At 27.3% G+C, this 22,605-nt stretch overlaps 10 protein-coding genes across 12 annotated transcripts; 3 read left to right on the top strand and 7 right to left on the bottom strand.

The window, feature by feature from the left end:
- Nucleotides 1–141: 141 nt before the first annotated feature.
- On the bottom strand, nucleotides 142–1,102 carry LOC113798192 (uncharacterized). Its single transcript, XM_075819409.1, has 2 exons — nucleotides 962–1,102; nucleotides 142–906 (listed from the first exon to the last, which is right to left on the bottom strand). The coding sequence occupies exons 1-2, from the start codon at nucleotides 1,015–1,017 to the stop codon at nucleotides 204–206; spliced, it is 759 nt and encodes a 252-aa protein (XP_075675524.1). The 5' UTR covers nucleotides 1,018–1,102; the 3' UTR covers nucleotides 142–203.
- A 194-nt stretch (nucleotides 1,103–1,296) lies between these two features.
- On the bottom strand, nucleotides 1,297–3,213 carry LOC113798188 (uncharacterized). Its single transcript, XM_075819540.1, has 2 exons — nucleotides 3,056–3,213; nucleotides 1,297–2,989 (listed from the first exon to the last, which is right to left on the bottom strand). Exons 1-2 carry the CDS (start codon nucleotides 3,108–3,110, stop codon nucleotides 1,368–1,370), a joined length of 1,677 nt encoding a protein of 558 aa, XP_075675655.1. The 5' UTR covers nucleotides 3,111–3,213; the 3' UTR covers nucleotides 1,297–1,367.
- A 647-nt stretch (nucleotides 3,214–3,860) lies between these two features.
- On the bottom strand, nucleotides 3,861–5,646 carry LOC113798179 (uncharacterized). Its single transcript, XM_027348673.2, has 3 exons — nucleotides 4,869–5,646; nucleotides 4,618–4,800; nucleotides 3,861–4,556 (listed from the first exon to the last, which is right to left on the bottom strand). The coding sequence occupies exons 1-3, from the start codon at nucleotides 4,983–4,985 to the stop codon at nucleotides 3,906–3,908; spliced, it is 951 nt and encodes a 316-aa protein (XP_027204474.1). The 5' UTR covers nucleotides 4,986–5,646; the 3' UTR covers nucleotides 3,861–3,905.
- Nucleotides 5,647–7,868: 2,222 nt separating this feature from the next.
- LOC113798186 (tetratricopeptide repeat protein 39B-like) lies at nucleotides 7,869–11,354 on the top strand. Its single transcript, XM_027348679.2, has 10 exons — nucleotides 7,869–8,322; nucleotides 8,387–8,519; nucleotides 8,596–8,728; nucleotides 9,057–9,399; nucleotides 9,472–9,629; nucleotides 9,693–9,968; nucleotides 10,231–10,345; nucleotides 10,408–10,519; nucleotides 10,589–10,691; nucleotides 10,766–11,354. The coding sequence occupies exons 1-10, from the start codon at nucleotides 8,110–8,112 to the stop codon at nucleotides 11,100–11,102; spliced, it is 1,923 nt and encodes a 640-aa protein (XP_027204480.2). The 5' UTR covers nucleotides 7,869–8,109; the 3' UTR covers nucleotides 11,103–11,354.
- On the bottom strand, nucleotides 11,240–12,651 carry LOC142644895 (uncharacterized). Its single transcript, XM_075819542.1, has 3 exons — nucleotides 12,490–12,651; nucleotides 11,597–12,429; nucleotides 11,240–11,525 (listed from the first exon to the last, which is right to left on the bottom strand). The coding sequence occupies exons 1-3, from the start codon at nucleotides 12,643–12,645 to the stop codon at nucleotides 11,258–11,260; spliced, it is 1,257 nt and encodes a 418-aa protein (XP_075675657.1). The 5' UTR covers nucleotides 12,646–12,651; the 3' UTR covers nucleotides 11,240–11,257.
- A 329-nt stretch (nucleotides 12,652–12,980) lies between these two features.
- On the bottom strand, nucleotides 12,981–13,970 carry LOC113798187 (uncharacterized). Its single transcript, XM_027348680.2, has one exon. It carries the CDS (start codon nucleotides 13,968–13,970, stop codon nucleotides 12,981–12,983), a length of 990 nt encoding a protein of 329 aa, XP_027204481.2.
- A 100-nt stretch (nucleotides 13,971–14,070) lies between these two features.
- ppan (Brix domain-containing protein peter pan) lies at nucleotides 14,071–15,720 on the top strand. The gene is made up of 3 exons (XM_027348687.2): nucleotides 14,071–14,215; nucleotides 14,279–15,063; nucleotides 15,138–15,720. Exons 1-3 carry the CDS (start codon nucleotides 14,192–14,194, stop codon nucleotides 15,589–15,591), a joined length of 1,263 nt encoding a protein of 420 aa, XP_027204488.2. The 5' UTR covers nucleotides 14,071–14,191; the 3' UTR covers nucleotides 15,592–15,720.
- On the bottom strand, nucleotides 15,701–19,116 carry LOC142644955 (ninjurin-2-like). 3 transcript variants are annotated; one of them, XM_075819824.1, is made up of 3 exons: nucleotides 18,109–19,116; nucleotides 16,258–16,474; nucleotides 15,701–16,191 (listed from the first exon to the last, which is right to left on the bottom strand). In XM_075819824.1, the coding sequence occupies exons 1-3, from the start codon at nucleotides 18,385–18,387 to the stop codon at nucleotides 15,812–15,814; spliced, it is 876 nt and encodes a 291-aa protein (XP_075675939.1). In that variant the 5' UTR covers nucleotides 18,388–19,116; the 3' UTR covers nucleotides 15,701–15,811. The 3 variants fall into 3 exon arrangements, with proteins under 3 accessions (XP_075675939.1, XP_075675941.1, XP_075675940.1); XM_075819826.1 differs by lacking the exon at nucleotides 18,109–19,116 and adding an exon at nucleotides 17,437–17,585 and having other exon boundaries at nucleotides 15,799–16,191; XM_075819825.1 differs by lacking the exon at nucleotides 18,109–19,116 and adding an exon at nucleotides 16,553–17,141 and having other exon boundaries at nucleotides 15,799–16,191.
- Nucleotides 19,117–20,061: 945 nt separating this feature from the next.
- On the top strand, nucleotides 20,062–21,574 carry LOC142644954 (uncharacterized). Its single transcript, XM_075819822.1, has 2 exons — nucleotides 20,062–20,680; nucleotides 20,745–21,574. The coding sequence occupies exons 1-2, from the start codon at nucleotides 20,333–20,335 to the stop codon at nucleotides 21,534–21,536; spliced, it is 1,140 nt and encodes a 379-aa protein (XP_075675937.1). The 5' UTR covers nucleotides 20,062–20,332; the 3' UTR covers nucleotides 21,537–21,574.
- LOC142644956 (uncharacterized) lies at nucleotides 21,418–22,595 on the bottom strand. Its single transcript, XM_075819827.1, has one exon. The coding sequence runs from the start codon at nucleotides 22,484–22,486 to the stop codon at nucleotides 21,722–21,724; it is 765 nt and encodes a 254-aa protein (XP_075675942.1). The 5' UTR covers nucleotides 22,487–22,595; the 3' UTR covers nucleotides 21,418–21,721.
- Between the last annotated feature and the right edge of the window lie 10 nt (nucleotides 22,596–22,605).

The following is a 22,605-nucleotide window of genomic DNA, read 5'->3' as shown; positions in this document are numbered from 1 at the left end:
GTTACTCATATACTCAATGAGATTACAATTTAGATAAAATTAATTAAAACAAAACAAAAAAATCAACTTGATTTGAAATTAGGATCAACAAGTGGTAATAATGATAATCATCTAAAATCAAAATTAATCTCAAGGTTTTCATTGTTTTTCAATTGTTGTTTCTTTTAATTATTTTGATTATCAAGAAACAAAAATTAAGGAAATTAAATTGATAAAGCATCTTTATCACCAGCGATGATTTCATGTTGTCGATGATGATGATGATATTCCAAATGAAAAATTTCTTTTTCAATTCGATTTTCCAATGTTAATAATTCCTTTTCCATATAATGAAAATGATGTAATTCATTTTCATCAATGTTTTCCATTCGAGAATTATTATGTACATAATCATAATATTTTTCCATACGTTGTATATCATGTTTCAAATATATGATTGATGAATGATCTTCAGAATTATTTTGATATTTTTGTATATCATTTTCAGCAATTTCTTTCAACATATCAGCATGTTTAAGCAATAAATCAGCTATTTCATATCGTTCATTTTTGATTTCAATATCAAAATCATTATTATTATTAGTAATATTTTCATTTGAATGTTCTAAATGATAAATTTCCTTTTCAACTCGATTTCCATAAACCAATAATTCTAATTTTAATAAAAGAAAATGGCTTAATTGATGTTCGGTTATATTTTCATTTTTCATATGAAATAACATGTCATAAAGTTCATTTGAAACAACATCAACAAGATGTATATCAATTTTTAAATGTTTTACATTGGAATCTTCTTCAGAATGATTTAGATATTTTAGTATATAGTTTTCGGTACAGTTTTTTAACGTATCAGAATGTTTAATCAATGCATCAGCAATTTCATATTGTCCGCTTTCGATTTCGAAAACCTAAAACAAAAGTTGATAAATAAAGCAAGCAAATAATTTTGAAAAAATGATTACCGAAAACAAGACATGCTGAAGCAACGATTGCCATTGAATGGATTAAAAGTTTCATTGTTGTTTTTCAGAATTTTTGTTTTGTTTGTTTGTAATGATAATTTGTCAATCAATATCGAGTGATTAAAACCTATTTTCAATCAAACTTTTATATACATTTTTTAACGGATTTTCGTTTTTTTTGCAAGTTAACCTTGTTGTTGACAATGATAACATCTTAGTTGATAGATCAGAAAACGTATAACACCTGTTTTTTTCTTTGATTTTTGGAAAGATTTTATTTGATTTTAAGAATGTTTTTTTGGACAAAATATCAAGCAAAAAAAATTTAAGGAAATTAAATTGATAAGAATTTTAATCAAGAATTGAATTGAATTGAATATTTTTTAATCAAAATCAAAATCAAATTCAAGCATGTTTGGTGGTTGGCGATTGTGTGGTTTTTGGTTCAATATCATCAAGCCATTTACGAATAATTTCTTCATGTTCAGCTAGATTTGCTTCCAACATGGTTAATGCTTGTGGATTAGTTGCTTCATTGATTTTTTTAACTAAATTTTTCAATATAACAACTTCATTGTTGATAACTTGTACATCGATATGTTTACCTTGTCCATATTTTTTAACAGCATCTTCAGCTTCGCTAATAAGTTGTTGTGCTTTTTTCAATAAAGCATCTTTATCATAATCACCAGCAATGATTTGACGTTGATGATGATGATGTTCCAAATGATAAATTTCTTCTTCAACACGATTTTCTAATGCCAATAATTCCAATTCTAATAAATGAAAATTACGTAATTGATGTTCGGTCATATTTTCCATTTGTGACATATTATGAACTATTTGAGAAACAGATTCAACACGATGAATATCATGTTCTAAATGTATAAGAATAGAATAATCTTCCGAATTATTCAAATATTTTCGTACATCATTTTCGGTACGTTCTTTTAACGTATCTGAATGTTTGACCAATGCATCAGCAATTTCATATCGTCCACTTTCGACATCAGCGATGATTTGGTCTTCATGTGAATGATGATGATGATGGTGATGGTGATGATGTTCCAAATGGTACATATCTTCTTCAACACGATTTTCTAATGCTAATAATTCCATTTCTAATAAATGAAAACGACGTAATTGATGTTCGGTCATATTTTCCATTTGTGACATATTATGTACTAATTTTGAAAGAAATTCAACACGATGCATATCATGTTCTAAACGTACAATACTTGAATGATCATCGGAATTATTTTTATATTTTTCAATATCTTTATTGGCAAGTTCTTGCAATGAATCAGCATGTTTGACCAATGCATCAGCAATTTCATATCGTTCACTTTCGTTTTCGATATCTAAATCAGCATGTGGATGATGATGATGGCGATGATGATGTTCCAAATGATACATTTCTTCTTCAACTCGATTTTCTAATGCTAATAATTCTACTTGCAATAAATGAAAATGACGTAATTGATGTTCGGTCATATTTTCCATTTGTGACATATTATGAACCAATTTTGAAAGAGCTTCAACACGATGCATATCATGCTCTAAATGTACGATACTGGAATGATCTTCAGAATTATTTCGATATTTTTGAACATCATTATCGGATTGTTGTTTTAACATATCGGCATGTTTAACCAATGCATCAACAATTTCATATCGTCCACTTTCGCTTTCGATATCGAAATCGGCATGTGGATGATGATGATGATTATGTTCTAAATGATAAATTTCTTCTTCAACACGATTTTCCAATGCCAATAATTCCAATTCTAATAAATGAAAATTACGTAATTGATGTTCGGTCATATTTTCCATTTGTGACATATTATGAACATATTCAGAAACAGCTTCAACACGATGTATATCATGTGCTAAACGCATTAATGTAGTATAATCTTCTGAATGATTTAAATATTTGATAATATGATTTTCGGTTTGTTGTTTTAACATATCAGCATGTTTAACCAATGCATCAGCAATTTCATATTGTCCGCTTTCGATTTCAAAACCTATAAAACAAACAAGCAAAAATTAACCAATAAATAATCAAACAAACAATTCTTGAAAATTCATACCGAAAACAAGACATGCTGAAGCAACGACAGCCAATGAATAGATTAAAAATTTCATTGTTGTTTTTTCAGAATTTCACTCGTTGTTTTGATAATGATAATTTAATGTTCAATCAATATCGAGAGACTAAGATGGAGATACCGGATTTTTAATCAAACTTTTATACACTTTTTTTTGTCTAAATCCATTAACAAATCAATATTGTTATCAAAACCAACCAAATAAATGTACTCAACAAAAAAAAATTGATTTTTTTTTTAATTTGTTTCTAGAAATATCATCACAGGTAATTCGTGTTATATTCAATTATAAAGGATCTTTTTTTAAAAAAAAAAAATTAACCTTGATGTTGTTGATGATGATAACATCTTAGTTGATAATTTCGCAGACCAAAAAAAAAATTATCGAAAATCACTAATCAATCAATTAATTAGCCAAACGGTCCCTCACAACAACTAATTAACTAATTAAACAAAGTTACACTATCTATCTAGATTCTAGAATCAGAAAGAAATCTATTTTTCTCTTCCATAAATCACCTCTTATGCCACAAATTTATTGATCAAAAGTAGATTGTTTACTTGTGTGTGTGGATCATAATACAATCAAAGCAATTCAATAACCAGAAGAAAAGCAATCAACAAGTGGATATTTTTCTCTCCAAAAATAAACGATGATTACATCCATCCTTATTAGACTGGTATTGCAAATTCTTATGAAACAAGCAGAAAAACAACAGAAAAACAACAGAAAAACATCAATATTTTTTTTTTTGTTTACATAAACATCAATAGATCAAAGATCATGTTTCAGGAAAGAGAAAATCATTTTATTTTTTTTAAGGAATTTTTCTTATCGTATTGTTGTCCAATACAATGTAAAACAGATTGAAATGATTAAATGAACAAAATAATAATGCTGCTGTTGTTGTTGATGATTGATTGATTTACCACCATTCATACATTTTGGATTATAAAAATGTTTACGTATCAATCGTTTTAAATAACCTTTATATTTAATAAATTTAATTGCATTATTAAATGTTTGTAAATATTCTGAATCATGACGAAATGCAATTGCATATTCACCCGGCACGTAAAGATTTTGATCTTGTAACATTTTTAATGAACAATCTTTTGATGCAAGATATAGATTTTTAGGTTCTTCCTGTATGAATGCATAACGTTCATGATAAATTTTATATAATGCTTCATCCAATCGCGTTACAAGATTTGTTTTATTTTTCATTAATTGATCATATAACCATAATACATTACGTATTTTATCACGTACTAATTGCATATTAATCATTGTTTTACCATTCATAAATGTACCAATAGCCAGATCAGATTTTATAGCTAAATCATCCATTGTTTGTAAATTTTTTACTAATGATTTTCTTGCTAATGCTGAAAAACTAAAACGTAAAAATGGTTCAGTAAAATTTACATATTGTTTTCGTTGTTCGGTTACGGTCATATCAGCAATAGCAAAATCAGCTTTCTGGTGAAAAAAGTTAATAACATTGGGTTATTGGTTAACCGAGAACAAAAAGCAAACATACTTTGTAATAAACATCACCAATAAGTCCGGATACTTGTCCAGTACGTTCATTACCAAAACCATATGTACCATCTTGTACTAAATATAAACTATAATTAAGACCAGTAAAATCTTCAATCAAATTCATAAGATCAACACAGAAACCGGTAAATTTATTATTTTCAACATTGATAAATGGTTCTGACTGATTTGATGATAAACCAAAAAAAAAGAACAAAATTAATCAAAATTTAGGAAAATCAATTCACTCACCTTGATAGTAACACCGACAAGAATTTTTGCCGAAACTGATGATGATGAAATAGCCAAAATAAACAACGACGATAGCAGATATGATAAATTAAAAATTTCAATCAATTTAATCATCATTGTGATTATTGTTGCTGTAATTCAATAAAAGTCGATTGGATGAATAAAACAATGGCCAAAACATTGACCTCAGGCTTTGTCACGTCAGATAACAAAATAATAATAAATAATAAAAATCAATGTAAATTATCCGGAAATCTAGTCGATAATGAACATTTTGCAAGGATGTAAATCAGCCAAGTAGAAAAACCAGAGTGAAAAGTTGCAGAAAACAACAACAACAACAACAAAAACTGTTTTTTCAAAACAGAAAATGGCCTCATCACCACCAATATCTTGTAATTGATTTTGTTTTTCTTGTTTCTTGATTTCGATTGATGTTTTTAGGTTTTTTTTTGAAATATTCATGTTTAATCAATAAACCAATCATCATTATCATCGAAAATATAGAACAAATAAGTTTTTGTTTTCCAAAATGGTATCGATTGATTCATTGATTGATTGATTGAGCATATCGATTGGATTCATTTTTTTACGAGGGAAATTGATGATAAATAAAGAAAAATTTGAATAAATCATCATCATTGATTTGATGTTCTGAATCTGGAGAAATTGTAATCAATTGATTTTGAATCATTTTATCATTAGCGAATAAGAAAAACGATTTTTCGGAAGATAATTTTTATCAATATTGATTTTTTCGGATGTTTCAAGTGCATTAGTGAATTAGTTGGATTGAGCCAAAAAAGATGGCGCTACAAAATTTTTTTTTCGTTCCAAAACATTCGATATTTCGAACAAATGATATATCGCAGCCGGAATAATTGAGAAGAAGAAAATCTTGTTTCATAAATCGATTGGCTAATGTGATGTGTATGTTATTGAAATGTAAAAAGTAAAAAAAAAAATTATGAATAATTAGAAGAAAAATGATGAAGAACAAGGAGTCATTGAATTTTTGTTATTATCGTGATTTTATCAAAAACAGAACAGAGGAAAACAAAAAATAGTGTCAAAGTCATCATTGATGTATCCGAATAATGAATGAATGGCATTGTAATGATAATTTCTTAATATTTCTAGAATTTTCTTCTTTTTTAAAGAAATGAAATAATTTGTATCATCATTATCATTGTTTATTTTGTAAACAAAAAAAAAACATAAACAAATTCCACTTGAAACAAATGTTACATTTATTTGCTACTTTTTTTTTGCTGTAAACTTTCTTTTTCGAAAAACAAAAACAAAAAAAAATATTTACGGAAATTTTCTATTTCCGTACAATTTCTACTGTTGTTTATTGATCATATCGATTACTGATGATTGATAATGATGATGTTCTTGAACGGACATCAACAACAACAAACCGTTAATCCAAAACTTTCTATTTTTTTTTTTTTATTTAACAAATTCAACTTTATCATCATCATCATCATTATCAAGCAAAAAAAAAAATGTAAGTGCGTTTTTGTTTTTGTAACATCGTCTATGAACTGGGCAAAAACATTCGAATGTTAACGAGGCTAATCAAATCCTGATCCAAGTGTTTTTTTGTTTTGTTTTTCGTTAATAAAAATCTAGGAAAAGTTCATTGGTTTCAAGTTTTTCTTTTCTCCTCTACAAACATGATGTTGATGATAATGATGACGATGCTAATAAATGATGATGATTGTATATCGTTTGATATAATCAAGTGGTCCAGTAAGTCAGCAAAAAAAAGGGATGGCAAAAACGGAAAGATTTTCATTTTCTTCATTTAGTATTTGATCATCATCATTAACATCATCAATATAATGATGGTAACAACAAGTTTTCTTTTTTGGAAATTTGAAGAGAAAAAAATGACAACAAGAAGAAATACAACTTGTGTGATTCAGGATTTGGATCGATAAGATTCACAACAACAACAACAACAAAACATTAAAAGTGTTTTTCGATTTTCTCTTTTTCCGTTATTGAAAAAGAAAAGTTATTATTTTTCTCTTTCCCTTCGATCCAGATTTGTTTGTTTGTTTGTTCCAGAAACACAGACAATTTTGTTGTTGTTGTTATTAATTTTTTTCTTGTTTTTCATTTGCTCAACATTTTTTTCAATCTTTTCATTTCACAATTCAATTTTTATGTTATTGATTTTTCCATCTTAATGTTGATCAATCAACAAGTGAGCATGTGAACCACGATATTAATCAATCCATACAGTAATAAACATCAATTTGTTTACGTTTTTTTCTTATCAATTCAAACCAAATATTCATCTATATAGAAGATATCGAATGTGAAGAAGAAAAGCCTAGCAACATCACCAATATCCTGACCAATTGTCCAGTGAAAAAAAGCCTCATTCCTTCTAAGTGTTTCGACCAAAAAAGAAACACATTGAATCCATTCAGGTGAATTAGTTTTCCTTTTGTTGTTATAACCACTGTGTGTGTGTTCATTTTCCTTGTATTTTTTGTGTGTGTGTTGAAAACAATCAAACATCTTGATTATTGTTCTTATCGTCGACATTGAACAATCAAAAAAAACTTTATAAACATCAATTTATTTATTTCCAAAGAAATAATTTTCTGTCAGCAAAAAAAAAAAATCTTGTGATTTTTGATGAATTTCAAAATAAATATCATCATCTTTGTTTTGTTGTTGTTTCTATAAACGAATAAAATCCTAATCAAAAATCAAAAAAACAAAAAAATTTCCTTCCCGTTAAATTTCGTTTTTGAATTTCCTCGAAAAATTTACCCATCACAAATTATATATTCGAGTGTTTCCTCGTTTCTTCCAAAAATATCAATCAATCAATCAACCAATTTATCTATTTGCAATAATTTCTACTGTAGATATCGATAAACTCATCGATTTCTTTCCTACATTATTTAAATCCAAACACACACAAAAAAAGAAGAAATTTTTTTTGTTCATCATTATCAATTGTGATATCCTTCATATCTTGATCATATCAGAATTCTACGAATTTTTTTCTTTGGTTTATAAATCTTAACTTTGTTGAATGATAATGATTCATTCATTATCAATTAAATTCATCTTTTCAAAGTTCAAAATTGAATAAAATTATTTCGCATCATCACTTATTTAAATCAACGGTTTTTTCTTTTTTAAATTCAAATTGCGAATTTTTTTTCATTCATCATTATTGATTCAAATCAAATCAAAAAAACATCCAAAAATGGAACAACAAAATGAAAATGAATCACCTATTCGTAATCTAATGCCATTAGATGAAAGTATAATGAAAAGTAAAAAATGTGTTGAATTAATGGTTGATAATCGTTATATGGATGCTGTTGAATTATCATCACAATTATCTGATTGTTCACTTTATCATTCACATTGTCATTCAATGTTATTATTTTTTAAAGTTTATATGTCATTAGAATTGGTATGTTATTTGTTATTGTTACTAATTTTTCAATTATTAATTCAATAATCAATCAATTGAAAAGCCGGAAGTAAAAAAAGCTGAAGAAGCATCACAAAAAACAATAAAACTTTGTGAAGAGATACGTTCATTAACATTACGTGATAATTTTTTTGTTAAAATGTTTTTCGATCATGATTATAATCAATTTAGTGATGGTAAATATATTTATTTATTGAAAATATTAGTTTTTTTTAAAGTATTTAATATTCATTTTATTTTTTGTAAATAAAGAGGAATTACATGCAGAATTGATTCGTGCCGAACAAACTGTATTTGCAACATTGATGGAATTTTTTGTTGATCAAAGTATATTTGTTTTAATGAAAGTATCATATCGTTTACGTTCTGTTTATATGATGTTTAAGTAAGTTTTTTGTTTTTGTTTATGATTTTTTTTGTTTGTTTGTTGTTGAAAATATAATCTTATAAAATGGGCCATTAGAAAAAAAACTGATGATTCGTCGTAATAATAATCAATTTTATGTGTTTATAAAAACCTTGTATATAAAATGAATGAATAAAATATAAAAGTCACTGACCTTTTTCTACTTTTATTTTTACTTTTTCTCTCTTTCTACATCACATCATCATTATCCTCATCATCATCATCATCATGGCTAATCATTTTTTTCTCCCAATATTTTCGTCATTGAACGGCGAATGATTCATCGAACTATCAAAAAATTGAACAGATCATTTGCAAAAATATTGGATACAAAAGAATGGTCAAGTGAAACATCAGCTAGTACATTTAATACCGGTGTTAAACTTGGTCTTGGTATCTATAATCTTATGTTTTCAATGGTACCCGAACGTTTAATGTCAATATTATCGATGGTTGGATTTAAAGGTTCAAAATATGAAGGTTTAGCATTGTTAAGAGAAGCTGGTTCGGCAAATGATATACGATCATTTGTTGCACAAATGATGGTTTCATTATATGAATGTTATTTAGATCAAATGTGGAATGTACGTTCAACAAGTACAATTAATACTGTTAATTATATTCAACTTGGATTGAAAACAAATTCATTGGTTTGTATTTAAAATTTTCTATTTTACCTATTCAATCAAACTCGAATATAATTTATTTCATTTATTATTTAGTCAATATGGTATTCATTATTCAAGGGAAGAATATCTCTTATCGAACATAATCTTGAACAAGCCATTAAAGATTTTGAAGGTTGTGTAAAGCTAAAAAATTGTATAGATATTAAACAATTAACAACATTATATCATTGGGAATTGATGTGGTGTTATGCGTATGTATTTCTATTCATTATTTAGCGAAAATTAAAATCAAATCGATCCATTTTTTTTAACAGCCTTGATGGTGATTGGAAAAAAGCAATACAATGTAGCCATGATTTACGTAATATGTGTGTATGGTCACAGTCAACATTGTTGTATTTGGAAGCAAGTTTCCGTATTATGTATCTTGAAACAAAATTATTAGAAGATCAGCCACCGAAACCATTTCAAAGGCAACAAAATGGTAAAGGTAAACGAAAACAAAAACAAGTTCAACAACAACAACAACAATCATCGACAAATGATGAAACGATCCAACAGCAACGAGATAAAATACATGATCTGTTGACGTAAGTTGTTTTTCATGTTTTGTTTTGTTTGTTTTTTGGTCATTTCTTTTTTCTATTTGCTAATTTCCCAATCATTTTTTTATCATTGGGCAATTTAACACTAATTCAAATGAAATTAATATCATTCATTTCAAGTTAGAAAAAAAAATCGGGACAATTTTTTCCAAAAACAAAATAATCTGTTTTTCTTTTCCGGATCATTTGATTGAAAAATTGATTTTTCGTTTTTTTCTCTTAATTAATGTTTTTTTCATCTCTAAAGGCAAGTACCTGAAAAAGTTAAACGTTATGCTGGCCGTCGATTACCAATGGAAAAATTTGCCTGTGAAAAAGTTATCAAATATCAACAGGAAGGTCGACTTACATGTCCAGCATATGTAAGTGTTTTTAATGTTTTTTTTTTGTTTGTTTGAAAATTTAATTTAAACAACAAAAACAGGAATTATTTATCACATGGAATCATTTGACATTTATTGATAGTCAAGAAAAATATCTATTGCCCATTATTAATCATGTGGATAAATATTTGAAAAAATTTTCATCCGATTTAAGTAAGTTGACATTTATTACTTGAATTTGTTTTTTTTAATCAAATTTGTTCCTTCAAAACAATCAATCAGGTGATGAAAGCTATTTTCTACTCATGTTAATCAAAGGTGCCAGTTTTAGATTATTGAATCGTTTGGATGATGCTAAAACATGTCTAATGGAAATAGTAAAAAAGTATGTTGAATTCAATTGAATTGAATTGATTAATTGTTGTTATTTTCTTTTTCTTTTATGTACGGAAAATGTAGTAAAAAAACTATCAAACATGATCGACATCTATATTCATTTGCATGTTTAGAATTGGGTATTGTATTAATGGGACAGGAAATGTTTGATGAATGTCAACAAAGGTTATTGGAAGCTCGACAATCAATAAAAAAAGAAGATCCAATGGAATTATTTGTACAATTTCGTGTAGGAAAAGCATTACGTATGATGAGACGTTTACGTGATGAATCATCATCATCAATTTCCGATAATAATAAAATTTCTAGCCAAAAAATAACTAATAATGGTAATAATGTTGATGGTAATCATTGTAATGGTATTCAACAGGAAATGGCAGTTACCGTTAATGGTAATTGAAAAAAAACGAGCAAACAAAAAATATTCTGTATGAATTATTATTATTATTATAAATATAAACCCGATCAAATCAATGATGATTTTATAATAATCATTTATTTTTATTGTTATAATTGTAATTTGTGCTAAATTGAAATTTTAAATGAAAAATTGATTCATTGAAATATGTCCATATAAAATGATATTTCAATTATATAAAGAAAAATTGCTAATAAATTTAAAAAAAGATATAATTGAAAAACATATTTAAAATGTTCTAATTTAAAATCAAATATAATATTATCATCTTTTTTATATGAATCTTTTTCAACAATAATTCTTCGTACTTTAGTCATACTGATACCTAAACGATTCCAATCGGTATCCATTTCAATATTTGAACGATAATGATTTAATATACCGGCATCCTGCAGTATTCCGATTCTAGTTTTTTATTTATTTATTGATTCAAAAGTTAATTGGTTAAAAAATGTCGAAACCTGGATGATACTTACATTCGATTAAAATGTTGTTTATATGGAAATGAATTTCGTACCGGTATAGCAATTAAATATGTAAAATAAGACGATTCAGGTTTTCTTGGTGGAATATAAAGCAAATCAGGACCATTCATTAATTGATCAAAACGAATTAAATGACGTGAACCAATAACTGCAATCTGTTTTTCACCATTTTTACCAAAAAATGATCTTTTTGTTGATGATTTTTTAATCTGTTTCATTAATAATTCCATACACATTTTTCTTGCTTTACATGGTTGATAATTTTCTCTTATAGTTTTAAATTCTTGTAATTTTGTTGGTGAATAAAATGCCTGCTGTGCAACACTTGAATTTTCACCAATAGGCAATACTTTTCCAGCACTAATTGCATCAGTCATCTGTTTAACAGTTTGAATTTGTTCCGATGTTCTTATGGTTAATGTTGATAATAAAAAACAACAATAATAATTTATAATTATAACAATACACATTGCCCATAAAATGATAAAAATTTTTGATGAAATTGTTATCGAACCAAGATGATGATATGGTTGACGAAAAAGTAGATTAAAACTAATCCATGCAAGATTTGATAATTTTTTTGGATTTTTTCTGGAACGAATTGATCTTGAAACTATATCAAAAATACCTAATATAATAAATATAATGAATAATAATAGCCATACATCTAGTTCGAATGGTCGTATAATATTTTTAGAATCAAATTGTTCTTTATTTCTAGCCATCATAAATGTATATTCACCAAATACATATGGATAAAGAAAATCAATAGATTGTTGTCGTTTATATGTCATTGCAAATCCACCAAGACCAATATCGAATTCCTAATGAAAATCAAAATAACAAAAACAAAATTTGGCAAAATTTCATCGAATTGGTCGTACTTTTTTTTCAACTTTAGACAAAAGCGAATCATGCGAAGAATCTTTTGAATTAGCTAAATGATAGCTAAAATTAAAAAATGTTGCTAAATCTTTAATCAATTGACTTTCGATTCCAATTTGAATTTGAAAGGAATTTATTGTAGAATTCCATACCATCCAATTGTAAGGAAGATCCTTTTGAAGAATTTTTTTTTTTTTTTTTTGAAAATACAAACAATTTTGTTAAAATGTTTTAAAATCGTTAATTATCAACTTACATTACGAAATCCAATAGTAAAATTTTCTCCTGCTAAACTTTTTGGTTTCATTGCAAGATTATTTTTGAAAAAAATATCTCATTGTTTCTAACCAAAAAAAATTAATCAAGAAAAAATATACGTTTTCCGTTATTATTCGACAAAATCGATAATATAAACAAATTTATTCAAAAAAAAAGAAGAATATAACCAAAAAAAAGAAAAACAAAACATAATACAATTAATTAATTTTATTCAAATTTCTATTTTATCACTTTTATCATTATTAGAAATATTATTGATTATATCATTCGATGATGATGATGATAACTGTAATTTTCTGTTCGGTATTACTTTCTGAAAAATATTAGTCCAAGAAAAATTATTATCGATCATTCCATTCGAAGCTAACAACATTATTTCATAAACATGTGGTATTGATAGAATTCTTCGTTGATTCATTTGTATATGTTCACCAATTGGTAATTGGCCATAATTCATTTGAAATTCTTCACGAGCACGTTTTAAACATAAACATTTATGACGATTATGATCAATTAAACCGCCAATAATGAATACATAATCATTCGATTCTTTTATTTGTTGACAATCCGGTATGGTAGCTTTTGCATCACCTGTTAGATAAATTATTTTTGGATTCGATTTATAATCGACAATATTATTTGAAAATAAAACTTCTGTCCAATGTTTATCCGTTATTTTACAATCCCAATTATGATAGCTATGATGTAAACGTTCCATTAGTTCTAATAGTTTACCACGCATAGATGTTATCCATAGTTGAGCCGGTGCTGAACTTCGACGATTAATTGCATAACAATACATTAATTGTTTGCAAAGTTTTCGTAATTCATTTTCATTCATAAATGATTCATAATCACAATCGATAACAATTATAGTTTTACAATTAGAATTAGACATTGAAACTGTTTGTAATCGAGGTTTTTTGCTAACCGTACCATTCAGTTTATTTTGTTGACGACGTTCACGACGACGTTTTTTCTCTTCACGTCGACGTTCAGCTCTGGTTTCTGCCCATCTTTGTTCACGTTTTAATCGTCTTTGTTTTCGTTTTGATAGCTGAGAATTTGATTCCGGATGGCCATCATTCGACGAATCAATTGAACTTTTATTGAATTCAGATTCTTTGGTTTCATTCTGAATATCCGAATTTAAATTTTCAATAACAACAGCATCGTTTGTATTAGATTCATTTGATTCCATTGAAAATGGATAAAAATTTTACAAAATTTACAAAAGTACAAGAATCTGAATGAGAAAATATTTGATTTGTATGAAAAAATCCAAATTACAATTTGGACAACACATGGTGGTCACGTGTTTTATGGATAGGATCCAAGTCTGTTGGATACCACGTGAGTTTGAATACTCTCGCGATCATCGTGTTTTGATCAATAATCGTTTGATGATATTTTCGGTAAAAAATGGCTCGTCGTCGAAAGAAAAGGGTTTGTATTGAAAATAATTAAACAAAAATGTTTAATCATAATTTAAATGTTATTATTCAATAGTCCAAAGGATCAAAAGAAGAACCTAAAGAACTTGTTAAAGCACCACATTCGTTTGTTATTCATCGTGGTAGTATTAGCAAAAAACTTGAACAATTACTTCGAAATGTTCGCCAAATTATGGAACCATTTACAGCATCAAAACTTAAAGTTCGAAAAAAGAATACAATCAAAGATTTTGTTTCAATTTCCAGTTATCTTAATGTTAATTATATGATCATTTTTACTGAATCTTCAATTGCACCTTATATGCGTTTATGTCGTGTACCTCGTGGTCCTACTATAACATATAAAATTTTGAATTGTACATTAGCACAAGATGTTCTGGCTGGACAACGTAAGCCTCATATTAACACGAAATTATTTCATAATGCACCACTTTTAGTGTTAAATGGTTTTGGATCTGAATCTGCGGATAAAAGTATTCAGCTACAAACATCAATGTGGCGAAATATGTTTCCGACGATTGATATTCAAACTGTTCAATTGTCAAAAATTCATCGTTGTTTATTGTTGTCATTGGATTCAGAAACCAATCAAATTGAATTACGTCATTATGCAATCAAAGTAAGACCAGTTGGTCTAACAAAAATGGTTCGAAAATTAGTTACAGGCAAAAAAATACCTGATCTTGGTCAATTTCATTCGGTCGAAGAAGCTATGGAACATTTGGATCCGGATTCTGAATTTGAAGATGATGATGAACAAATGAAAATCGGACAGGTTACATTACCGCAAAAAGTTGGTAATAAAAGTGGAAATTTAGTGAATGAAAAAAGTTCAATCAAGTAAGAATATGATTTTTTTTTGTTGAGCGAACAAGTTTATCATAATAATAATGATTATTTTCATTCAATTATAGATTATATGAAATTGGACCACGTATACTTATGGAATTGGTCAAAGTAGAAAATGGTATCATGTCTGGTGAAGTTCTTTTTCATAAATATGTACAAAAAACAAACGAAGAAATTGTTGAACAAAAGAAAAAAATTGAACAACGAAATTGTCTTAAATTATCACGAAAACGACAACAAGAAGAAAATGTTCGCCGTAAACAAGAAAAAATGTCTGCAAACAGAAAGCGAACAAAACCAGATGAAGAATCGGAACAATCTAATGAATGTGATGATGATAATGATAACGATGATGATGATAATCAACCATCATCGTCAAAAACAAAACGAAAAAAATTCGAATCATTTACCATCGATAATAATGATGATAATGATATTGATAATGAAGAATGCAGTGATTATCAAATTTCCGATGATGAAATGAATGTATTCAATGACGATGATGAGGACGATGAATAACAAATGAACAAAAATGAAAGGAATTTTTATTTTTTTAAAATTTAATTTTCGATATTTTGTATAAATCATTTATCAAAAGAAAAAAGTAATGATTTTTGAAAATAAGAATAAAAACATTTGTTTTCTAAATTTGCTTAAGACTCGAATGGAATGAAATTCTTATTCTATAAATGAAAAAAAAATGGGAATGTTCACACACATACACACACACACAAATGAATTAATCATTGTTTTGACTATCCGGATAAATATTATTATTCCATGAGTTAAGTTTAAGTGCTAATGGTGATGATTGATGATGATCCGAATTGATAATCGATCCATGATGATAAACAGCTGTTGATGGTGATATTGTTGATTGTATTGTTTCGCTTGGACCAAAAGCAGTAATTAAAACATTGATAACTGTGACCAAAAATATAACAATAACGCTTGCATTATTCATCATATCAGCACGACGACGATCATGGCCATAATTTATATTCAAACGACCCAATGCAATAAACATAATGCCAACAATGATTTGCATTAATATTGATATGACAATTAATGAAACGGTTACTTGAAAATATCGATGATGATTTGCATTGATTAGAACATCTAATATATGAAGAACATAATTATTATTAAAACATTACTTTTCGGAATTTTTTGGGTGATTCTTACATTTTAATTGTGAAGCATTAGCACACATAAGACCAAGATCCATAATACCTTGGGCAATTGTTTTACGTGTAGCATACATATTCATATCCATAATTGGTGTACGATTATGATTCGATGATGATGATTGTTTTAAATCGATTATATCGATAATACCACCGTTACCGCCATTATTTCCATTTCCATTTCGATCCAGATCGCTTACAGTTTCTTCATCAGCCTGCAAAAAAATTGTAAAATTAAAAAATTGTAAAATTTTTAATTCAAATTTGAAAAATAATTAAAAAATGATAGAGACATATGGAATATAATTATTGTTGTGGTTGTTGTTGTTTGTATTTAAATTTGGATTACTAATTGCACGTAAATTAGCTGTCGGTGGTCTTGTAAATCGAACACGTTCGAATGGCATTATTATTGATGTTGATGATGCTGATGATGTTGATGATAATAATGTTGATGATTTATCAATTAAATTATAACGGTCATTAATACGACGCGAACAACCGATTAAACGACGATATGATTTCATTAATGAAGAAAAAAATCAATAAATTTTTCGAAATGTAACAAACTGAAAATGAAAGAATCCGGGATTCACAAACAACAAATTTGGCCAATCTTTAAAATGTTTTCCCGAACAACAACAACAACAACAAAAACAATCGATTGTTCCGTTGTTTTTTTTTGTGGAAAAAAGAAACAATGAAAATGACCTATACACATTCCATTCATTAACCGAAAGTTTAAAAACGAAAAAATCATCATCATAATAATTATCCTCATCAGTGTGAAGCAGATGTGCAAACTATTTTTGCTTTGTTGTAATTTGCGTATCATCATCATCATCATCATCATCATCGAAATTCAACTAAAAAAGGGAACAACAACAACAACAAATAATAATTTTTAAGTATCCGTAGATAATCAACAATCGAGATGTTGTTGTTGTTGTTGTTATCATTTATTATTGATGATGATGTTTTTTTCGCGTTTTCTAATAATGATCGAAATTTCGAAATAATTATAGTATGATTGAAAGAGAGAAATTTCAAATGAAAGGGAAGAAATGAGAAGGAATTGGTGCAAACAACAACAACAACAAGACAAACGAAAAGTTTCATTAATTATTTTGAAGAAAAAGAAGAAAAACAACAAAAACAAAATAATAATAATAATTACCATTGAAGATGTGATAAATAAATCTTGTAGCCAATTTTTTAAATTATTTAATCTTACCATAGTTTTGAAAAAAATTGATCAGATTCTGATGATGAAACTAAAAACGTTCGATTTGGTGTTTGAAACTGATTCTGGTGTTTTTCAAACAAAAAAAAAAAAAAACAGAAATTGAATTCGAAACAAAACCAAAACGACAAGCAAGAAAAAAGCTCTCAAGATGAAAGAACGAATCAATAAATAAAAAAAACTTTTTCAACGATCTAAACAAGTTATTAACATTCATTAAAACTAATTATGATTCGCAAAAATAGCACACACACGTGTCTATCATCATTATTATCATTAGCGAAAAACATCAGAAAAAAAACAATACTTGAAATGTAGAGTATTGCACACTGCCCATTTCATGAATTTCGTATGTGAATTTGTATGAAAACGACAATATAAGATGTATAAATAAATAAAGAAATTAAGAGAAAAAAAATGACAATAGGGAAGAGGAAAATGAAAATGGAAAACAATTTATCATTTGATCATTGTTGTTTTTTTCCATAAATAAAAATCGAAATTGAAATTGAATGACAAGTGAACAAAATGTGATGAATAATTTTGTTTTACACAGATGTTTTTTTTGTTTGATTGATTGATTGAATTTTGTAAATATATACTTACAATTGGAGCTTTTTGATTATCGACCAAATTCTTATGATCATCATCATCATCATTATTATTCAAAGATGTTGTTACAATTTTTATCGGTTTAGATAATGATAATGAAGGTTGTGATATTGATTTCGGTACCAATGTTGATGGATGAATAATATTACCATAACCACCATTTGTCATTATTAATGTAGATGGCTGTAATGTTAATAATGATTTGGGTGAAAAAGATGATGATGGTGATGGCAATGATATTGGTCTTAATGTTGATTTCGATGTCATCATCATTGTGCCGTTATTCCATTCAAATAAATCTTCTTCAGTTTTATTGATGATTGGCGAATCGAATATGAAAAACAATAATAAATTGATTGGCCATTTTCATTATCGATTTTCGAATAATAGACTTCGAAAACAAAAACAAAAACAACAAACAGAAATAATGATTCTAAATCCATCACAATGATGAGATTTGCTTGTTTGTTGTTGTCTGTTTTTGTTTAGTTGGACAACAACAACAACAACAACAACATTGTCAACAAATTAATCTTCGTAAAATAATAATGATAAATAGTAAAAGACAAACACCCAAAACGATCGATATTAATAAATAATGCGACATATAGGTGATGGTCGCTTTTGTTTTTTTTCGTTTCTATATCATTATATGTGAGAAAAAATGTATCAGAAAAATTGAATTAATTCAGCGGGATATGATTCGAGTATGATGATGATGATAAAGAGAATGAATTTTCTTTCCAAAAGAAAATCCAAAAAAGACAAAATAAAATCAGATCAAAAGAATTCAGAAGCTTTATATGGATGATAGATAGGATAGATAGATGGTTTGGCTTGTTCGAACAACAATCGAATCGATATATTGAGTGATGAACGAATCACAAAATGTCAAAAAAAACATTCGAATGTTAAATCAAAAAGTTTTTGTTTTGTGTTCGAATTTTTTTTTCTTCGATTCTTGAAGATTCTGTGATTTTTTTTTCTTCTTTTGATTACTGTTTTTAATAAACAAAAAAAAAATATTCTTTTGATTGATGATAATGTTCGGGCGTTGGCTCAATATGTAAATTCTGAATAATATATTTTTAAACAAACAGGTTCGTTTGGCAAACACAAACACATCAAAATTAGATGGATATTTTTATTTATGGTTTTTTACTTGTTTCGGTCTATGTGATTATCATTATTCCTTGATTAAAATGAATGAAATTTTGTTCACAACACACATAGAATATATGTGATATGTTTGCTAGAGCAAGAAAGAAAATTCTAATTCCAAATATCCAATTAGAATGTGATGATGGAATATAATTGTGAATCGCCAAGACTCGCGCAAGCTCATCATTAAGATTTGTTTGTTATTCTTTTATTTTTTGGGCGAATCAATCATTGATTAAACGAAAGAAAAATAATTTTACGAAAAAAAAACATTGGATCAAAATGAAAAAGAAGACAACCAGAGAAAAAAAAATAATAATGGCAGTAAACGCCCTGTTTTCGCGAGCGAAAAATGTCGAAATAGAAATTTAGAAATTCTTTTTATTCAATAATTTATTCAAGTTTGAGCGTTACATATGTAATACAGAATTTATTTCTTTTCTTTTAAAAAAAGAATACCAACTTTATCTATCGATTTAATTATATTTTTCACATGATTTTTGGTAATGTTTTTCGGTTGATTGAAACCAAAATTTTTTGACATACATAATTTACATTTTTTTTTTTTTTTGTTGGTTCGTTTATGTGGAAATAGCATTTGTTTCGAACGAATAATCTTTCGGAATATCTGGTGATTTGTTTTTTTTTTTGGTACGTTTTTACATTTTCTTTCTGTTCTTGTTTTGCATTTCATCTGAGATTTACTTTATATGGTTTTTGTTTTGCATTTCATTTCAGAAAAAAAATTTGACCCCAAAAAAAAGCGAATAGGATTTTTCTGTTTTGTCAATAAATTGATTATTCACATCAACAAGTTTTTTTGTTAATCCACCTACGCATCTTTATTCAAAACAGAAATGGAAAAAATAAAAACATGATTTTCATTTCGTTCCAAATATGTAATTGAACCCATTCATTTTAACATTATACGACAATGAATACAACAACAACAGCGATTTCAGAAATGCTTAAAATTCATTGAATTCACACCATATTAACTGAAAATATTATTAAAGCTTTTTTGTAATAATCCATTTGAATTATAACCATCATCATCATGAGTACATCATCACCACCATCATCATCGATTCATAATAATGATGATGATGATCATAATAATAACAATAATGATCAATCTGATTCACCAATAATTATGTTTAATGTTTATAATAAAAAAGATCAATCTCCTGGCAGTATTTTACCACCCGAAAATGAACAACAACAACAACAACAACAACAATCATCATCAATAATGATGAGAAAAAATTCACCGGCATCAAGTATATCGTATCAAAGTGGTGGTCATTATCCACATCATCATAATCATCAACATCAGCAACAACAACGACAATCGAAAAATAATGGACTATCACCAAGGATTCCAAGAAAACCAATGACAAATAATGTATGTTTAATTTTTTGTTGTTGTTGTTGAAAAATAAATTTCATTTCAATAAAATAATAAATAGGAAATTGGAAATAATCATAAACCAATTCTATCATCACCATCGATTGTAATAACAGGATCACAACAATCATCGATTCAAAATCCAATCAATGATGGTTCATCACAACAACAACATTCGAATCGAAATCAACAACTATCATCTATTGATGATATTGATTATCCAGATTTCGAACATGATGATGATGATGATGATGTTGGAGATTGTTCACCTCGGGCACGAATGATACCAAAAGATTCTGTTGGATCAAATTGGATACGAATGGATGATTATCATCAACAACAACAACAACAAAATATTGGTAAAAATTCGAATGATCAACATGTAAAGAATGATAATAATAATAAAATCGATGTTAGTCTTTTTACGACCAAAAAAAATGTTGCACAAGGAATGTTAGATATTGCATTGTTATCGGCAAATTGTTCACAATTAAAATATCTTCTTTATCATTATGAACGTGATGTACCTATTGCATCGTCATCATCATCATCGCCATCATCATCATCATCAATGCAATCCATAAACCACCGGGATACAACATGGGCAACAATGTTCACTGGAACCAATACAGGATCATTGGATTTTTATTTTGCAACAAATCTTATCTGTATTAGTATATCAATATTTTTACAGATAATTATTGGAATATTATTAATTTTAAATAGCCGACATAATGTTTACATACATCGTTATCAACGTGTTGCTGATTCATATTCAAATTGGATATTATTAGCCGTATTTATTGTTACCGTTGTCAATATATTTTTATCAGTATTTATTTCTGCACGTTAAAATTTCATTACTAGGGGGTTCACACTAGCAGCAATGTGAATGAAATATTTCAAATGCAATATTTCAGTCCATAAGGCTGAAATGTAGTGAAATATTGCATTTGAAATATTTCATTCACATTGCTGCTAGTGTGAACCCCCTATAAATATAATCTCATATTCAAATATAAGTTGTAGTAGTTTATTTCAATAAAGTAGATGATCGAATGTTTCCAATGACATTAATGATTCGATTGTATCATTATTATCATTGTTATTATGATCATTATGATCATCACCATCATCCTTATTATCATTATCATTTTTATTATCAATTTTTAACATATTCCGTTGTCGATGACTAATTGAACGTTGAAGAAAACGATATGGAATTTTCATATTGATTGCAAATTGATTTGAATGATCACCATCCATTGATGATGTCGATGATGATGATGATAATAAATGAATTCGAATATCCTTACCGTATTCATTATCAAATTCAATCAATGATAAATTATTGAATAAATTTACAGTACATGTTCCTTCATAATGTTCCAAAGATGATGATGTTTCATCATTATTCATTGTTGATAAGATTGAAACATGACCACAAAGTACTAATATTCCATTAGTATTGAATGTAATAAAACGTTTTTTCTCTTCATCATAACCAAACCAAATCATTGATAAATCATTAATCGATTGTTGTTGTTGTTGTTGTTGTTGTTGATTTGGATAACATTGTATAATAATACGATTTTTATGATTTAATAAACGAAATTCAGCTAATTCATCTTGTTCAATAAATGGATTAAATGGCTGCAGACGAATTTGTTTCAAACGTTTAGTTAAACAATCAACAGATGGCGATGTTTTAATTTGATGATAAATTCCATAAAAAAATCCAATAATTTTACCATCCGCTTGCGATTCAACAAGATAACCATTCAAATTTGGATCCATTTCCATTCAACTTTGACTTTGAAAAATTACTGGAGCCAACCAAAAAAAACCGAACTAAAAATTCAAATTAAGAAAAATCGATAAAATAAACGAAAAAAAAACTCGAACAATCGAACAAAATGTGT

Source organism: Dermatophagoides pteronyssinus, unplaced genomic scaffold, assembly GCF_027571235.1.
Source record: "Dermatophagoides pteronyssinus isolate colony J.1.1.1.1 unplaced genomic scaffold, Derpt_VIB-CSIC_2022.12 sq0004, whole genome shotgun sequence".
Lineage (NCBI taxonomy): Eukaryota > Metazoa > Arthropoda > Arachnida > Sarcoptiformes > Pyroglyphidae > Dermatophagoides > Dermatophagoides pteronyssinus.
Note: the sequence above shows the minus strand (reverse complement) of the source record. Positions and strands in the feature narration are given on the sequence as shown.

What these genes read in the sequence shown, in the direction of transcription:
- LOC113798192 (XM_075819409.1), bottom strand. Translation starts at nt 1,017, where the DNA reads ATGAAACTTTTAATCCATTCAATGGCAATCGTTGCTTCAGCATGTCTT. An exon ending in TCAGCATGTCTTGTTTTCGG is followed by an intron (nt 907 to 961) that starts TAATCATTTTTT and finishes TTTGTTTTAGGT; the next exon opens with TTTCGAAATCGAAAGCGGAC.
- LOC113798188 (XM_075819540.1), bottom strand. Translation starts at nt 3,110, where the DNA reads ATGAAATTTTTAATCTATTCATTGGCTGTCGTTGCTTCAGCATGTCTT. An exon ending in TTCAGCATGTCTTGTTTTCG is followed by an intron (nt 2,990 to 3,055) that starts GTATGAATTTTC and finishes TTTGTTTTATAG; the next exon opens with GTTTTGAAATCGAAAGCGGA.
- LOC113798179 (XM_027348673.2), bottom strand. Translation starts at nt 4,985, where the DNA reads ATGATGATTAAATTGATTGAAATTTTTAATTTATCATATCTGCTATCG. An exon ending in TTGTCGGTGTTACTATCAAG is followed by an intron (nt 4,801 to 4,868) that starts GTGAGTGAATTG and finishes TCATCAAATCAG; the next exon opens with TCAGAACCATTTATCAATGT. An exon ending in TTGGTGATGTTTATTACAAA is followed by an intron (nt 4,557 to 4,617) that starts GTATGTTTGCTT and finishes TTTTTTCACCAG; the next exon opens with AAAGCTGATTTTGCTATTGC.
- LOC113798186 (XM_027348679.2), top strand. Translation starts at nt 8,110, where the DNA reads ATGGAACAACAAAATGAAAATGAATCACCTATTCGTAATCTAATGCCA. An exon ending in TCTGTTTATATGATGTTTAA is followed by an intron (nt 8,729 to 9,056) that starts GTAAGTTTTTTG and finishes AAAATTGAACAG; the next exon opens with ATCATTTGCAAAAATATTGG. An exon ending in CTAATGGAAATAGTAAAAAA is followed by an intron (nt 10,692 to 10,765) that starts GTATGTTGAATT and finishes CGGAAAATGTAG; the next exon opens with TAAAAAAACTATCAAACATG.
- LOC142644895 (XM_075819542.1), bottom strand. Translation starts at nt 12,645, where the DNA reads ATGGTATGGAATTCTACAATAAATTCCTTTCAAATTCAAATTGGAATC. An exon ending in TGTCTAAAGTTGAAAAAAAA is followed by an intron (nt 12,430 to 12,489) that starts GTACGACCAATT and finishes GATTTTCATTAG; the next exon opens with GAATTCGATATTGGTCTTGG. An exon ending in AAACAACATTTTAATCGAAT is followed by an intron (nt 11,526 to 11,596) that starts GTAAGTATCATC and finishes ATAAAAAACTAG; the next exon opens with AATCGGAATACTGCAGGATG.
- LOC113798187 (XM_027348680.2), bottom strand. Translation starts at nt 13,970, where the DNA reads ATGGAATCAAATGAATCTAATACAAACGATGCTGTTGTTATTGAAAAT.
- ppan (XM_027348687.2), top strand. Translation starts at nt 14,192, where the DNA reads ATGGCTCGTCGTCGAAAGAAAAGG. An exon ending in CTCGTCGTCGAAAGAAAAGG is followed by an intron (nt 14,216 to 14,278) that starts GTTTGTATTGAA and finishes ATTATTCAATAG; the next exon opens with TCCAAAGGATCAAAAGAAGA. An exon ending in AATGAAAAAAGTTCAATCAA is followed by an intron (nt 15,064 to 15,137) that starts GTAAGAATATGA and finishes ATTCAATTATAG; the next exon opens with ATTATATGAAATTGGACCAC.
- LOC142644955 (XM_075819824.1), bottom strand. Translation starts at nt 18,387, where the DNA reads ATGATGATGACATCGAAATCAACATTAAGACCAATATCATTGCCATCA. An exon ending in ATAATCAAAAAGCTCCAATT is followed by an intron (nt 16,475 to 18,108) that starts GTAAGTATATAT and finishes ATTTTTTTGCAG; the next exon opens with GCTGATGAAGAAACTGTAAG. An exon ending in TAATGCTTCACAATTAAAAT is followed by an intron (nt 16,192 to 16,257) that starts GTAAGAATCACC and finishes TTCATATATTAG; the next exon opens with ATGTTCTAATCAATGCAAAT.
- LOC142644954 (XM_075819822.1), top strand. Translation starts at nt 20,333, where the DNA reads ATGAGTACATCATCACCACCATCATCATCGATTCATAATAATGATGAT. An exon ending in GAAAACCAATGACAAATAAT is followed by an intron (nt 20,681 to 20,744) that starts GTATGTTTAATT and finishes AATAATAAATAG; the next exon opens with GAAATTGGAAATAATCATAA.
- LOC142644956 (XM_075819827.1), bottom strand. Translation starts at nt 22,486, where the DNA reads ATGGAAATGGATCCAAATTTGAATGGTTATCTTGTTGAATCGCAAGCG.